The sequence below is a fragment of the Protomyctophum bolini genome, assembly GCF_963924005.1.
Source record: "Protomyctophum bolini genome assembly, chromosome: 1".
Lineage (NCBI taxonomy): Eukaryota > Metazoa > Chordata > Actinopteri > Myctophiformes > Myctophidae > Protomyctophum > Protomyctophum bolini.
Window position 1 is genome coordinate 38,185,113 of NC_137862.1, and position 16,707 is coordinate 38,201,819.

At 40.4% G+C, this 16,707-nt stretch overlaps 1 protein-coding gene across 1 annotated transcript; it reads right to left on the bottom strand.

Annotated features, from left to right (window-relative positions):
- Positions 1-15,857, bottom strand: LOC308331302 (proline-serine-threonine phosphatase-interacting protein 1-like). Its single transcript, XM_080786682.1, has 15 exons — positions 15,721-15,857; positions 14,312-14,412; positions 13,717-13,791; positions 13,075-13,109; positions 12,794-12,900; positions 12,214-12,276; positions 10,588-10,680; positions 9,315-9,360; positions 7,752-7,831; positions 6,519-6,617; positions 2,765-2,861; positions 2,584-2,677; positions 1,278-1,387; positions 817-935; positions 1-194 (listed from the first exon to the last, which is right to left on the bottom strand). Exons 1-15 carry the CDS (start codon positions 15,748-15,750, stop codon positions 57-59), a joined length of 1,287 nt encoding a protein of 428 aa, XP_080642808.1. The 5' UTR covers positions 15,751-15,857; the 3' UTR covers positions 1-56.
- Between the last annotated feature and the right edge of the window lie 850 nt (positions 15,858-16,707).

Sequence of the window (16,707 nt, forward strand, 5' to 3'; positions counted from 1 at the left end):
TGCCCAGGTAGGATCATTGGTTCAGACAGCATGTTTGCCCAGGTAGGATCATTGGTTCAGACAGCATGTTTGCCCAGGTAGGATCCGGGCACCAGTCCAGTCTGTCCCTCCCTGTCCACCGTCCACCAGCCATCATCTCCCTGCTCCAGGACCACCACCAGCTCTCCTACCATCACAGACAGCTCCTCTGGGTCCTAGTGCACACACAGAAGTTAAAGAATCAACTTTATTGTCTCATCACAAGACTACAAGAAGAAGAAAAACACCTTTGTTTTTGTTCACAAAGGTTAATTGCTTTTGGTACTTTCATAAAGAAGAAAAGAGGGGAGGGGGAAAAGCAGTTAAAGATATAACATGTCAAGGAGAGGCAAACATCTAAGGGTAACTCAATACCATAAACGACACATACAGTCACATACCTGACAACATCGCAGGGGTGGTTTGTTTATTTTTGGAAGACGGCTCTTATATGACGCAATCTAAAGTTTGCCTATGCATCAATTCCAACACAAATAATGCTGTGAGCCACGGGTAGTGGGACTAGGAGTGACGTCAATAATGTTGTGACAGTAAGTGGCATCATGGCAACGTGGTCAGAAACCTGCCTACCTGCCGTCATCAGTGAATGATGTCATGACATTACCGATGACGGCACTGGTAGGTATAGGTTTCTGAACTGTCCACAGCCCACTACTGAGACGCAGAGTAGACAGAAATGCTGCCATCTTATTATAAGCATGATTAGAGGACCAATAATGAAGATAAGGTTATAAATGGAGCGAAGCGCTCCTTTAAGCATAATGTACAGTGTTATACCTGTGTATAGTAGTCATAAAGAACCACATAGCTGCTGTCCTCATCAGGTACAATAATGCCCCCTGTGGCCGTTTGCTGGAATTCACATATGTTTGCATATCCTCCATCTGCATTCCCCACTGAGCTCAGCAGTGATAGAGAAAAAATAATAATGTGGAAATTACAATTATTATACTTTTCATATAAGACAATTTTACAGCTGTAAAATTACAAAAGCCTAAAATGTCATGGTGTAGGACGATAGAGAAGGAGCTCCAGCAACAACATCAGAGCTGGGGAACCATGGGGGAATTTTGCGATCCAATGTCTTGTGAGCTTGTTGATCTGCTATTTGTTTAATTGGGCTCTGAATATATTAATAATAGTAATAATAATCATTATTATTATTATTAATAATGCTATTGACACATGAAACTATTATAGTAATAAAAGTTTCCAATTGATCCTGAAGTTATACTTACATTGACCAGTAGTAGGCTGTGATTGTGTTACTGTTGCCTGTGAATATGAAGAAATGCCATTGATATCGACGGTTGAACCTCCACAGCTTCCTTGTAGTAGTAGAGAGAACCTATATGCATCCATGGCAAGAATGTGAAAAACAAAATCATCTATAACTCTATCAACTCTATATTATAATTGCTATAGTGTTCAGTAACAGGGGTTGCCCATTTGATCCAATCCCATTTGATTACTTAGTTATCTGACTACAATTGTGTTCCAGTTCCATTTCTTGAGGGGCACTAGCCATTAACACAGAGTTTTGTCTGTCACTGAGCAAATCCACATAGGATGTTGTTATGATATCACGATGATGTAAGATAATAAGGGTGGGTAAAGTGCCCCTCACTTAGTCCACAGTCACACAGGTGTGACTTTTTTTCAGCACTTCCAATTTCTCTCGTTTATCGTGTATCGTCTAGTCTAGTCTATATCACTGGTTCCTAAACACTGGGTCGGGACCCATTTGTGGGTCGCGGACACATCTTTATGGGTCCCTTTCCAAAATAGCTAATATTTCCATGGTTTAAAAACAAAACGCAATGATTGTTTTCAGTAGTTTCACGAAGAAATCAAAGAAAAATCTAAGAAATTCTATAAATGAAGTAGTGAAAATAGCCAACCTATTTTCACTAGTTTGGGTCCCGGGGAAACATTACATTTCTCTTTTGGGTCACGGGCTAAATGGTTTGGGAACCACTGCTCTATATGAGTTGAATACAATTGGTATCACACCCTGAAGATGCAGTTTACTAAAGTTTACTAAAGTAAAGACAAAGAAATGGAGAGACAGGGTGAGGGAGACCCCTGTACTGAACAAACACTCTATAGCAATGGTTATCAGACTGTAGAGCTACAGTATATAATACTCATTTTAACCAAAGAACTGTCACTGGATGTTTAATGCAGTAGCCAGTAGATTAGGCTATAGCTAGCTGAAATAGGTAGAGAAACAGAAGGTCCCAAGTTCGATGTGTCGAGGTGTCTCTGAGCATCGAGCAAGACCACTATACCCCAAAAGGCGACATTATTGTGTTTCTTAGATCATTACATGACATGTCATAACTATTTTACAGTGCTTGATGTTTTGCGTAAAGCACATTGAATTGCCTTGTTATTGAAATAAACTTCCCTTGCCTTGAAGGCTGTGATCTGTTGTATTGCTCAATGCTCAGTGAAGCAAATAAACTCCATGAGTATTGGCCTGTTTCTCTGTTCATAACTATATGATGCCACTGGGTGGTGCTGTGCGTAGTGTTTTCTAACCTCTTCATGACACCTCCTCCCCCAATGGCAAGAGTGTTTCCATTTCTGTCTGCAGATGATTCCCGACCATAGTAGTTTTTAAATACTATGGGTTCTGTGAGCAGGAGAGAACATTATTCTTAACTATATGACTCATGTGAAAAGGAGAGAATTACTTTTTTATAATTAACTGATGAATTACCAGGTGGTCTAGGACCTGTAGTTTTCATCTCTATGAAACAGTTGTTGTCTGTGTCAATGTCACACTTTTCCAGAATCTTCCTCACCATCTCGTAAAGCTGGTGACAAAAGAAAGGAGATAAACTACTTCAAGAAATCAACTGCCAGCTGTTTGTGATGGATTGTATTTTCACAGTGTTTTCTCATTCTGCACTCCAGCAGTGGAAGTACAGTATACATTTTTATATGATGAATGTGACATTTAAAATATTAAAATTAATGAATGTAATAAATATAATATTTGAAAATAATAATGTAATGAATGTAATAATCAACTTTGTGGAATGGTCTCTTGATCTGTATTTCTGTTCTTTCTGTATAAACTTATTTTGAAGTGTCTTCTTTGTGTTTCCTGTCTTATCACTCCACCCTGTGATTGTTTATTTAAATCACCTGTGGCCTATTTTCCCCACACTATCCTGTGCTGATTGTCCTTTCATTTCACCTGTCTAGTTGGTTGGAGCCAGTTCATTTGTTTTATTGTTTTCATCCTGTTCTACTTGGTTGTTATGGAGATTGGCTTTTGAAATTTGTAGCTTAGTTGATCTGTACGACTGACCATGCAGGCCTTTGTATTCAATTCCCCAAGACTGGAAAACCTGCCGGAACTTCAGGAATAGCTAGCTCGGTAAGCAAGTGTGTGTGTGTGTAATCTCTGGCACTGTTAACAATGCCGAACGATGCCAAACTTTGAACCCTCCAGCAAGGGCGAAATCCAAAAGATCCGTGGAAAGGCCGGCCGGTCCAAAAGAGACATGTGGGGGGTGCCTGGGGGTCAACGAACTTCCAGACCCCCAAAAACAACGCCCAGGGGGGCAGCACGATTCCAGGATTGGCCCGTTTTGAACAAAAAGCCTCAAATTGTGAAATCTTTCACAGATGTTCCTATTAGGCTGAGGAATATATCCCACCCTTTTCACATTGGCCTGTTATAGCGCCACCAACAGGTGGATTTTTGCGAAACACATTTTTGGAACAAAATGCCTCAAATCATCCAATTGCCACCAATGGTGTAAGAAGAAATGGCACCCTTTTCACATTGGCTTATTATAGCGCCACCAGGAGGCCACTGGTGCCCTGCCCTGGTGGAGACCTGTGCCCCGAGGGGCACTTTTTGTAGTTTATAATTGTATTCTGTTTTGGCATCACTGGTTTTTGGTGTACTGATTTGCATTATTTTATTTCACTTCATAATCTCCACTAGGCCTGAATGGCCGGGACAGTAGTTTTTCCCTAGCTGCAAGCAACTCTTGGATTCTATATCTGGTATCTAGAGTTGCAATATCAACTGACAGCCCAGTACATCCAAATCTGATTGTATTAAACGACGATTAACATTGCAGCTGTACGGAAAGCTTGAATTATCCTCTTTCTATCTGCAAAGCTTTTGTTTCATAAAAGTCCACTGTAGACATGTTATGAGCTACTTTCTGTCAAATTCTGTGCAGGTGATTATTTCTCTTAAGTGTTGAGGTTTGGAAGAGCAGATTTTGTCCAACTCTCACAAATCACTACACATCTTTGGAATTATGTGAACATTTTCATATACATTACATACCGGTTGGCTATACTTGGCTTCCAATGTTTACTCGAGGGGTCTATTTTTAAGGAAATGAAATGTCAAATCATGAACGTGTCTCCCGATCAACCCCAAATTTAAATAACTCATCGAGGGGCCTCTTAAACCATGCAGAGTCCAAAGTGATTTCACTGGGGGCTCCACAAATGAAACATAAATTTGTTGTTCTGAGAGGTGCAATGCAGAACTTACACAGCCATGGGTAGGCCACCCGGCCTTGCGGAGATGGAGAACACCATTCTTTTATCGTTATTTTACTTGTACAAACACCATGCAATCTTTTTGAAAAGCCCTATTCAAATCTTTCCTCTTCCCGTTTTCCTGCTGTGACAGCCTGTGATCAGACAAAATGACTTCCCGATTGCTTCGTGAGGAGCTGGAGCTGACCTGGCCTGTGTGCTGTAAAGTCTTTAAACATCCTGTTGTGCTGTCGTGCGACCACAACTTCTGCAGAAGCTGTCAGCAGGAATGGTGGCTGAAGTGAGAAGATAGAGGGGATTGAGGCCCTGACCAGAGAGATGGTAAACCTTGAGAATACAATCCAAGCTGCTGACGACCATCTCAGAGCCGACGACCATGACTCGTCCCTGGAGGACTGCAAGGCAATCATGGAAAGAGTCCAGTGGACCACGAAGGACCCAGAGCCAGTCTCGGAGTCCGATTCGCTGATAGACGAGACAAAACATATAGTAGGCAACCTGGCATTCAGACACTGGAACAAGATGGAGGTTGTCGCTTACACCCCGGTGATCCTGGACCCCAGGTACTGTTCTGCCTATACAGAAAAGTGAGGATGAGGATCTAACCCGTTTGAGATGGGTAGTGTCACAGCAACTTCTGACAGGCCAGAGAGCCAGTGCCTATGTCCTGGGTTCCGAGGGCTTTAACTCAGGCTCTCACAGTTTGAGGTCGGACACAACAGACACTGGGCACTGGGTGTGTTTGCAGACTCTTTCAAGAGGAATGAGATCACTGCTCACTGCTGGGAAATGGTGTTATTATGGCAAATACCGGTATGTAGAAATCGTCGGAGACTTATCACAGTCTGTCACTCTCCCACTGAAGCAGAAACCCTGAGGATCAGTCAAGCTGGACTGGGACAGAGGAAAACTTCACTGATCTTGATTCTAACACAAACCTACACACTATCACGCACAAATTCACAGAGAAAGAAGCATTCATTCTTAATGGTGCCGGCAGTGCTGGTGTTGGAGGCATCTCTTCACTGAAGTGAAGGCGTTACCTGGGAAGATCTCCGTCACGCTGGAAAACCACAGTAAAGATGTTGAGGGTGTTCTGGTGTTCCCCGTCAAAGGAACCAAAATGGATCCTTAACGTGTAGGTAAATCAAGAGTATACCAAATAGACTCTTATTGCCAAATGCATAACAAAACTGAGGGTCATTGAAATTAATATAATAACCACTGCAATAAAAGCCTATTAAATCTATTGATCTGGTCGGGATATTGATTTATGTGCAATGTATTAGGCTATTGGCTATTAACTGTAAAGACTTCCACATTCCAACTTGTTCTGCCGTACGACGACTCAAATGTGAACAGATTTAAATGTATATTGATGAGAAGTATTGTATGGATGCCTGTAATGTTAATCCACAAATGAGAATCACAAAATGCAGTAAGATCTGATATTCATTATATTTGTCTGGTTATTTTCAGTTTTGAATTATGATGACATTGTTTTTTATTGTGGTGAACATAATGTATTAGGATATGAAAATACGGTCTTATAAAATAAAATGGCTTGTGTTGTTTCAGTTTGTTTGGATTCCATCTTTGTCCATTTGTTGGACTTCCTGGTCCACTGTGGTCAAGTAATTTATTCAGAATGTTTTTTTGTTTTGTTTTTTAGATCATGGTGTGAATTGGATCTCTGAAGTGGTGTTTGTATATGAGTGTGTCTTAACACCACCCTAACTTTTTTAACAAGACTAAACTATATCATCTTGGAGCTTATTGCTTCACCAAAAGCCATTTGTGACAAACCCACAACTACTGTACTGCATGCACAGTCCTTTCCTCCGATTATTCGGAAACTACTTTCGGGCTTGGATTGGCAATCATTGACTATGATTAGATGAATGTCCAACTAAAACATACAAAACTTGTGTTCTTACCTCATCATCTGTGACACACTGCATGGAGAACAGGTTGCAGTGGTCCCACAGGGCACACCTCAGGGTGCTGATGCGGGTTCCCTCCAGTTGTTGGAAGACCTGAAAACATGTAATATGAATACAACATACCGGCATACAGTACATACTGTAGGCATAATATAAGATGCATACTTACAGTGTATGAAGTTGAAGTATGAAGTTGTGAGGGCCAAATGTCAACCATGTACAGTATAGTAGATTTTTGAGAAATAGATTATGGCTACAATTGTCTTGGTCCCCCACAAGTGAAATGTTTCATGGTTAAAACAATCATTTGGGGAGTTAGGCATTCAATTAGGAAAAGATTCAGGATGGGGTTAGGATTATGGTAAAAATGGCAAATCATAATTGCTTCCCAAAATGTTGATTGTCCTCGGCATGAATGTGTATGTGCATTTGTGTATCGTGGTGTTTGCTATGATCTCCAGGATCGAGGGCGAGATCCAATTAATGTTGGTTGGTCCCGCGACTCCCACCGTATGTCGGTCTAGAGGAGATGACATTATAGAGGCTATAATCAATGACAGTATTTGGATAATTATGTCCCTTCATTAATGCTGAAAATGTATAAAGAATTTTGTATTAGGTTAACAACAGACACATCACTATTTATTTGTACTGTGTTTGCAAATACTACAGTGCTATGGTGATACAGCTACATACCGTATGGTGGATTGCATTTTATTGGTTGAGCTTTGAGTGTTTTGTTTGTTGCTTTTTTTTCTGTGTTCAACAAGAATGAAGAAGCTGTTCAGACTAGAGGAGTCATAGTGACAGTGTTCATAAAGGGGATGTGGTGTGTGGTCGTGTGGTTTGCAGAGCCCCTTGTTCTAGGCTGCTGAGAAACAAGTCATCGTTGCTGTTGGGCAGAAACCTTGTATCTCCATATTTCTTTATTTCGCGAACACGCAAAAGGTGGAGAAATATAAAGTGCTGTGAGTTTGTAGATTGGCTATTTTTGGCATTTCATATAATCTACATTTTGAAAGTGAAAGGGTTAACTGTGTTCATTTATAAATATTGAACCTTTACAAAGTATAAACCACACCTTTTTTTTGCCAATCTTCCTGAAAAGTGTTTGGACAAACATGATCTCTCAAGACAGATTCTGCGAGAAAAATAAAGGTTCCCAGACTGAGACATACAAGGTTTCCACACGACATCGTCATGTTTTAATGTACAGTAGTACTCTACCTCACACGTGCTTCTGTGGGTCTCTTCCCAGTCCTGCCGAGCATTCTCTAGCTCACTGAAGCTGTCCATGCAGAGCTTCTCTGTGAAACAATGGCACTTTAGACAGTCAGACAGACACAGGCCCTGAAGTACAGTAGACCTACGATTGAAAGGTTTGGGGGGGGGGGGGGGGTGGGGGGGGGGTTAAAAACTGCAACTTGAAAACTGTGTAAGCGTGAGTATGTTAAACGATCCCAGAAGTGTTTTAAATAAGCTTCATCACACAACAAAGTGTCGCTCGCCTCAACTCTGGGTGAAAATGTGACCTTTTGAGGTGCAGTGTGTGTGTATAGCAGTAGCAGTACCTTTCCTGTAATGACATCATGTGTCTTCCATCTCTGTTTTTGACTCATAGCTACACAAGTTGAATGATATAGAATCAAGAAGTGATACTGATAAGTTTGAATCCTAGCCTTCCTATTCTGGGGGCGAACGGGTAATTCTACAATCTATAGGCATACTGTAGTAGTGGGTGTAGCCTAAACGTAAGCCGAACAAATCTGTTTTAAATGTAGTCATGTGATGTCATGAGTGATTTTAAATGTAGTCATGTGATGTCATGAGTGATACAGGTATTAAAAGCCTATCTTTGAGGCAGGCAGTTAGGAAGTTGCCACTCTTTGAGTGCATCCACACAGTCGAGTCACAAAGATGCTTCTTGCTACGAGTGGCAGGAGTATCTTCCTGGTTTTTAGAAAGCTGGTGGATGGAAATGAAGCTTCACCCACACTGCAACTTGACGCGGGGGCAAAGCGTTTCCGCTTTTCTGGCCGACGCTGCAAGCTGCAGCATGGGTGGAGCTTCATTTGAGTTTGAGTTTGAGCTGTCTAAAAACCAGGAAAAGACTCCTGCCGCCCGCGGCAAGAAGCATCTTTGTGACTACTGTGTAGAAGCACCCTCTGGGTCCTCACAGCACCACACTGGTTGTTGTGTGAGGGAGATGTGTACAGTATACTGACTTGCTATATGGTAATTGCTAATTGGTAAGCCTGTTTAGTTGCATTATTGCTTTTATATTTTGGTTTGGTTTATATAGTGCTAAGTAGAGTGCAGAGCTGCTAAGCAGAGTGCAGAGCTGCTCAGCTGTCTTGAACATTTTCTTTTTTTCCCTGTTGGTCAAACCATTTCCACAGTATAGTTCAGTCAAGTAACCATTTGTCATTTGCCATTTGTAGCTTGCTGTATTAAAATGTGAGTTCACCCATGTATTCCCCTCGCTTCAAGAAGATGCAAGATGCAGCTTACAGCATGCAATCTTCTTGAAGCGACTGTCCGGGAGTACCCTAAGCCTACACCCATTAGAAGTGGATCACAGACCAGGTGGTCTGTCTGTAGCAACAATGGCATTGCTCATGCATCCACATTCCACAGTATATTCCATTTAAATTGATTTGCAATAAAACTGAGTTTTATGAAAATCCTTATTTGTACCAAATAAAGACTCATATTCTATTTTACTTAGTCCTGCTTCTTGGTGGCAGGTACATGTATATTCACCTAAACCGGATAAATTGAATCACACACCTGCTTCATTTGCAGCTTCTCTGCAATGTTTGGCTCTGTGATGAATCTGGGGAAAAAACACAAACACATGTTTGTGAGGACATCAACCGTTTTAGGACGGTGATATTTTATGAAAGCCATTTTTTTACAGCATTTTTAACTCTATAACGCTGAAGCCAAAAATAGCAGATGCTCAAACACGTTGCAATGTGATGTGTTGTGAGCTTGTAGCTCTGCTATTTTCAGTGTGTGACAATGCCATAGGCCTATAACAAATCTCAATAAATAACCACAACCTGAATCTTTACCTAATTATTCAGAATTATATTAACATACACACACACACACACGCACACACGCACGCACACCCACACCCACACACACCACACTAAAGGGAAGTGATACTCAGTTAGTGACTCAAGGGGTGTAGTTAAGTTCAGGTCAGTTTCAGCATGACCAGTGTCAGAGTAAGTAAATCTACTGTGCTGCTACAGCACTGTTGAGGTTGAGTGGTCACCTACATGTTAAACTGGCAATAAATAATACATGGTGGTAGATAATGTACAGTAAGTATACATCAAATAAAACTATTTTTAAAAAGGTGCCCATAGGCACACTGACATTTACATTTTGGGCATGTCCTTATTAGCAAAAAATACTAATACAAATAAAATAAATGACAGTAGCCAATACACAAGCTTGTAGATTACTTGTTTTTGACACCAAGGCACGATGAAGTATAAAATATAATCAGAATTGTTGGTACATGTGTGTTAAAGTGTCACTAAGCAAGACGCATAACCACTAATCCATATTAGACTATTTCTGAGCAGCCATCCCTCCCATCAGTTGGGAGAAGCTGAAACTGAATTCCCTACAGGATTAATACAGGTGGGGAATAAAGGACCCATTCGATGCCGTACCGTACAAATCCTTTTGGAGACATACAGTCCGGGGCAGGTCAGCAATTGTCTGAGAACTGGGCGGGGAAACGGACACTAACAGTTCAGACAGGTTTTCAAGCTGTGCGGACTTTACTTTCCTTGTGTGATTATATAGTTGTTTTACATCTGTGTGTTTGTGTACCATGTAGATATAGATGTTGACTATTATAATGTTCTCTTTGACATACGTACTTCTTTTTCAATGATGGAGCTACGCAAAAAAAAGAAAACCGATGGAGAAACGGCGCTTAAAAATCAGAATTCGCGCTCGGTGTGTGGAGACCTTAAGCCTGTGATGTGACAATAATGGTGATTGTTGATTATGTGCATTGTACATTGTTCTACTGTACCTTCTCTGAGTGTTTAGGTGTAACGTTGGTCCTCTCAGCGGCCTGCTCTGCATCGTCAGCATCCCTGCATCGATGCTCATACGTCTTCTTACACTGCAACAAACACAAAGCAAGACTTACACAACTTCAACACGCCTATGCTTTGTTTGTCTTTTTACACAGTCAGACCGCTGACATGCTGATCAGATGACGGGAGGGATTCAGGCGTGTCATTTTGGGTCATTTTATGCATTCTTTCTCCCCTTCTGAACGTTTTACTGAAGTTTATGTTGTGCACAATGGACAATGCCTGCTATGAGCGTTTGATCCCATTTATTTACCGGTGAGCACAGTTTAGATTCTGTAGCACAGTGGTTCTCAAACGTTTTAATTTCAAGTTTGTACTGTATGCATCACCCTCCCATAGAGTTACATACTGTACCTGTAAGGGTCCATTTGTACTTTCAGATTTAAAGACTTGTAAGGGTCCATTTGGTTAAATATGCACTCTCTCAGAGTTACAGACCTGTAAGGGTCCATTTGGTTAGATATGCACTCTTTCAGAGTTACAGACCTGTAGGGGTCCATGGTTCCATTTGTACACTCAGAGTTACAAACCCTGTAAGAGTTCAGTTGGTTCCTACAGTATCTATCAATAATTTACCTGGGACCCCCTGGAATTCCCTCAAGGAGACTTGAGGGTCCATGGACCCCAGTTTGAGAACCATATAGCACATGAACATGCTGTATGGGTTTTATCAGTTGTTGATTTGATTGTCAAGGTGACATCACGATTAATCGACAAGACCAGATGTTGCCAGCTACGGAAAAGTTAAATTATTATGCCAGAGGCTTAAAATTATCGTATTTGAAAGAAATTTGTGCATTTGTGCACAGCCCAAATTAAATATCAATCAGATGTGTAAATAATATGTAATGTCACAAAAATATACGTATTTACTAAATACTATTTAGTCATTGCAAGGAACAACCTTGCATCACATACAGTAGGCCTACGCTGTGTCTAGAAACAGGCAACTTCCTGGGCCTTACTCAAATAAAAGCCTGGAACTGGACTAAAACGATGTGACCAGTCAGTGTTTTTAATATAGAAACCTTAAGTGAAGTCCCTTGCCATCCCCCCTCCACTATACACCCCCTGCACAACGTGTCGCTTTTTTAGCAGTCGGCACACAACAATGCCATATGACGAAGTATAAACCAGGCTTAAGAGCAAGAGAGTGAGGGGTGAAGCGGGTGACAAAACAAAGTGAAAGCAAGACAGATGTGAGTGAGACCATTTGTGGGTGTAACGTTTCTGAGTAGGGCATGTTTCACACAATGAACCTTGTTCCTGTAACCTGTATTATACAGTACATTACAGTATACTTCCTCCCTCCTGTTGCATACTGTGTGTGTGTGTGTGTGTGTGTGTGTGTGTGTGTGTGTGTGTGTGTGTGTGTGTGTGTGTGTGTGTGTGTGTGTGTGTGTGTGTGTGTGTGTGTGTGTGTGTGTGTGTGTGTGTGTTCAGTAACAGCTCAGTCTACAGTATGCCTTTTTTCTTGTTATTCCATTTGTTTCATAAATGAAATTAATGAATGTCAAACACTAGTGATTTTAAGGTGCTTATAGTTTTTAATATCCTACCTCCACGGTCTTCTTGAACAGGGACACCTTCATTTTCTGGACCTTCTCCATAATTGCCTCAAACTACAGTACGTCAGAGAAAAATCACAGATGAATATTAATAGCCTATACTAGCAAAAATGATGGCTCTTTTTTTGTCTGTTTATTAGTTTTTTATGCAATAATAATAGCCAAACACTGAACATAGAAGCATAAAGATTATGACAATAAAAGGTCAATTTATGTGTAGGCCTATACAACAACATAAAACATGATAAATAAATAATGACATCTCACATGTGGCAGAGAGAAACCCAAGGACATTCATTGCCTGGTATGTATGTACACATTATAGAATTCCTCAATGGAATCACGTGACGTGAATCTCAGTCATTCCAATTTAACAATTTTCGCTTTGTTGACCAGAGTCTCCATGGGGCTAGGTCTGCTAATGTTTATAGCCAATCTACAAGCTAACAACGTGCCACAATGACATGCGTTTTGAGCTTGTAGAGATGCTATGTTTCATTGAATGTTCATCCCCAGATTAGTGGCGCTAAGTGGGCCTCCTGCAGATACAGCTATGAATGTAAACAATTACCTGTTTTTTCTGCTCCTTTTGCTTCTCTCTGAATATCTCCATCTTCTTCACCTCCTCTCTCAACATTCCAGACAGCTGGATGTGACTGTTCCCAACGTTCTCAATGTCTGTGGCAACAAATACAACAGCTCAGATGGTTGCAGGGCTAACAGATGAGTGGCATGTAAGTTAATAACTCTAATATGTGTACGTATGTTAAGTTCATAACTCTAAGAGATTTTGTTTTGGTACGGTTAATAACTCTATAAGGTACATTCCTGTCTACCAGCAGAAGAACTTACGTGCTTTGAGCTGATCAAATGACTCCTTCAAGGTGCTGAAAAAATATATATATTACAGATACATTGTCACAGATGATAAAACAGAAATTACAACTTTTAGAGTGGGACCGTGCAATATGGACAAAATCACATCATGACATTTTTAACAAATACCCCAATATCGATATTGTGATGATAATATCATATTGTGACGATAATATACAGTATATCTATTTATTTTAAATCACCATAAACAACAGCAGATCTACAAACTAAACTCACATAGAATCATGAAGTGACACGCAAGCTTCTTTCTTTTTTTTTTGCTAATTTCGAAAAATATATAGAAAGTATGGAAAACAAAAGAACACTTATGCCATATCACAATATTACCAAAATCACAGATGATATATATGGTCTTAAGAAGCAATATATTACAATGAATTCAGCTCTGCATACACACATGAAGAACATAGAACACACACACACACACACACACACACACACACACACACACACACACACACACACACACACACACACACACACACACACCACAGTCACAAGTATGTGACTCATTGACACAGTACACTGCTTCGGTGTGTCAGTGGAATCTGTGGAAGTTGTGTTCATGTAATGGATGGTCATTGGCAATATCTTTACCTGATCTCTGTGTTTCCTCCGGCTTTATGAGCAATAGTCACCAGTTCCCTTCCATACTTCTCCTCTGCTAGAGCCCTGTAGTGGACAACATTAGGCTCTCTTAGGCACACATTCTGGGGTCTTTTTCATGTCTACTCAGGCTTTTGTGTGACCGAAAAAAAAACACCTGGTTGCACTACTTTATGCCCCCTCTGCGTAGTTGTGACTGGCAAGAAAGTTCTATTTATTTTGGACCGTGGGCTCGGAATGACCTTCAATTCAAACTGCCCTCTTTGATTTCACTCGGGGACTTCAAAAGGATGGTAATGCGGTTGCTTGTCAATAGCTATACCTGCTTTGATGTTCATGTTAAACATAATTTGTTTTAAATTATTCCAAATTTTTCACATTTCAAGACATTTAAAAAATAGCAGTTCTACAAGCTCATCTGCAAGTATAGTCAGTTGTATAAAGTAGTTAAACTGATCGTGTTATACAGATATTAACACATTTTGCTGGGGACCCCCTGGAACCCCCTCAAGGATCCCTGGGGGTCCCTGGATCCCTCTTTGAGAACCGCTGGCCTATACATAATTATGTGTGTAGATTCAGCTACCTCATCTTGAACAGTTCCTCCACGTCTTTGCACATCCGCCTGCCGTCTTGTAGCCTCTGTATGAGAGCGTCATATCCAGTGTGACTGGTGAAGTCTGTCCCCTGTCAGGAGAGGAAACGTAGTGACATTCATTTGTAACTGACATTGCACAACATCTTTCCATTCTGTTACAACACTGGTTCTCAAAGTTGGATATTTTTGGTACAACAATGGTATCAATGAAGGCCGAGCATATCAAACAGGGTCTCTGACATTGAGTAGAGATATAGACCCGTAAGGGTCCATTTGGACCACCGGTGGTCCCCAGACCCGACGTTGAGCACCAGTGTGTTACAACATGTGTTTGACTCAAATGCCTCGCAAGTAACATGCTACTGTACAGCCAGCAGTAAAAATGCAGAACTTGCCGTAAGATAAGCTGATTTGGGTTTGATACAGTATGGCAACATTTCCTTTCCTTTTTTTTTTTGGTAGGCTACGTGTTCTCTATATCTAACGGTGGTTCTCAAATGTTTTCATGTCAAGGACATCCAAATTAATATATATATTTGGTCTTATTTTGTGCCTGTGTCTGTTGTTGAAATGTTGTATTCAAGATTCTTTTGAAATTAGCCAGTAGGGTTAAAGTGGTTAAATATATTTTTATGCTATTTTAACACATTTAGCTGGGGACCTCCTGGAACCCCATCAAGGACCCCTGGGAGTCCCCGGACCCCACTTTAAAAAACACTGCTCTATAATGTGTGTAGATGACAGACAGGTTAGCACAGGGTTGGATTTGTTGGGGAGATTGATGCCTCTGCTTTTGATATCCCCCCTCTGTCATTTTATTTTGTTGGCTGGTTGGGATGTTTTATCCGTCAGACTGAATTAAATACACATATTTACTTTTGGGAAATATAGAGTGTGTGTGTGTTTGACATAATATCATAATTTAACAAATCTACTAATACATGTTATAAACCCTATGTCTATGAACCATTTTTTGAACCGCTGGCATCCCTATAAAGAATCTCAAAAAATGTTTCAATATTTTTTGTATTTCAAAAATAGACACAAAAATGCAGATATAATCGCATTGAGACACACCGGGAGCTTGTAGATTGACTATTTTCTCTATTTGTCATACAGTGTCCCCTTTTATCACAGAAAATACACATCGATGCATATGGTAGCCTATGTACACTACAAACTATACAACCTGCTTTTCTAGTATTTCAGATAATTCATTAAAATAATATATTATAGGAGCCCTACTTCACTAGGCCTATAACTTTGATAAACTTGCTGTGTTATCATAAACACAGCAAGTGACTTTAAAAGACATATGGCTATACAACTTATTTTGTCATCATCCATTACTAGCAAATACAAAAGCTCAGCAGAGCAGCAGAACAGACCACACTTACCCAAAAAGCATCTTTGAACAAGCGTTTCATTCTGATTGTTGTTAGGCTACTTCCTTAAACTTCAGTTAGTTTCCCCTCAGTGCTGTTTTAAGTCAACACAATTAGTTAAAACAAAATGATTGCTCCTTGTAAGCCTAGATAAAACCAGTTCGTTTTATGGTAGAATAATCCATGCAGTGACTGTAGCAGTAGCTGAAGGCAGTGGGTGGGTTTGTGCTTGAACTGACTCTTAAATAAGGAAGAACATCTCAACCCTGTGGTGATGTAATGTCACTCACATGCAATTTCACTCACTTTATTTTTTAAAGCAATACTCCAATAGCCTACTTTAATTCAAGTAGCCTACACATTTGGCAGAGCAACTTTCACTAGACCAGGACTCGGGAGTATAATACTTTAACAGGGCTTGACTTGAGTATTATGTCCATGTACCACTGTTCTGGTTATTGTTTGAAAAGTGAGTGAGTGCCGGTGAATGAGTGCCGGGCTGGACAAATGTACAGGTGAGGATACTCAATGTACTCAAAATAAAATATAATAATGATGACAATAACATAATTTATGCCGTGCTTAGGCCCACTTACTTTGGTAATATACCGCCATCTTGTGGATAATCTTGCAGTAGACCTACCTTTACTTGCACTCTCAATCAGCGAATTTGTGAAAATGCAAAAACCTGATGATTTTCAATTAAAATAACAGATTTTTTAAATCGTCATTATTATTGTACGCCCTTTTCGCTCTTTCTTTCTTTTTAAAACTGTGGGGCCGCGATAGTAGAGTTATAAAGGTAAAGGATAGAGAGGACTGTAGGATCCATTATGTTCTACTTCCCGCCCCCTAAATCAATGTGTTTACATTGCAACAAAGTTCCGGTGTTCCGGTCTGGTTCCGGTCGGTGCAACGTGGAGATAATTAACATCCTGGTGTACGGAAATGACTAGGGAGGGATACGTGTTGACGTTTATTTTATACAAAGAACGAAAA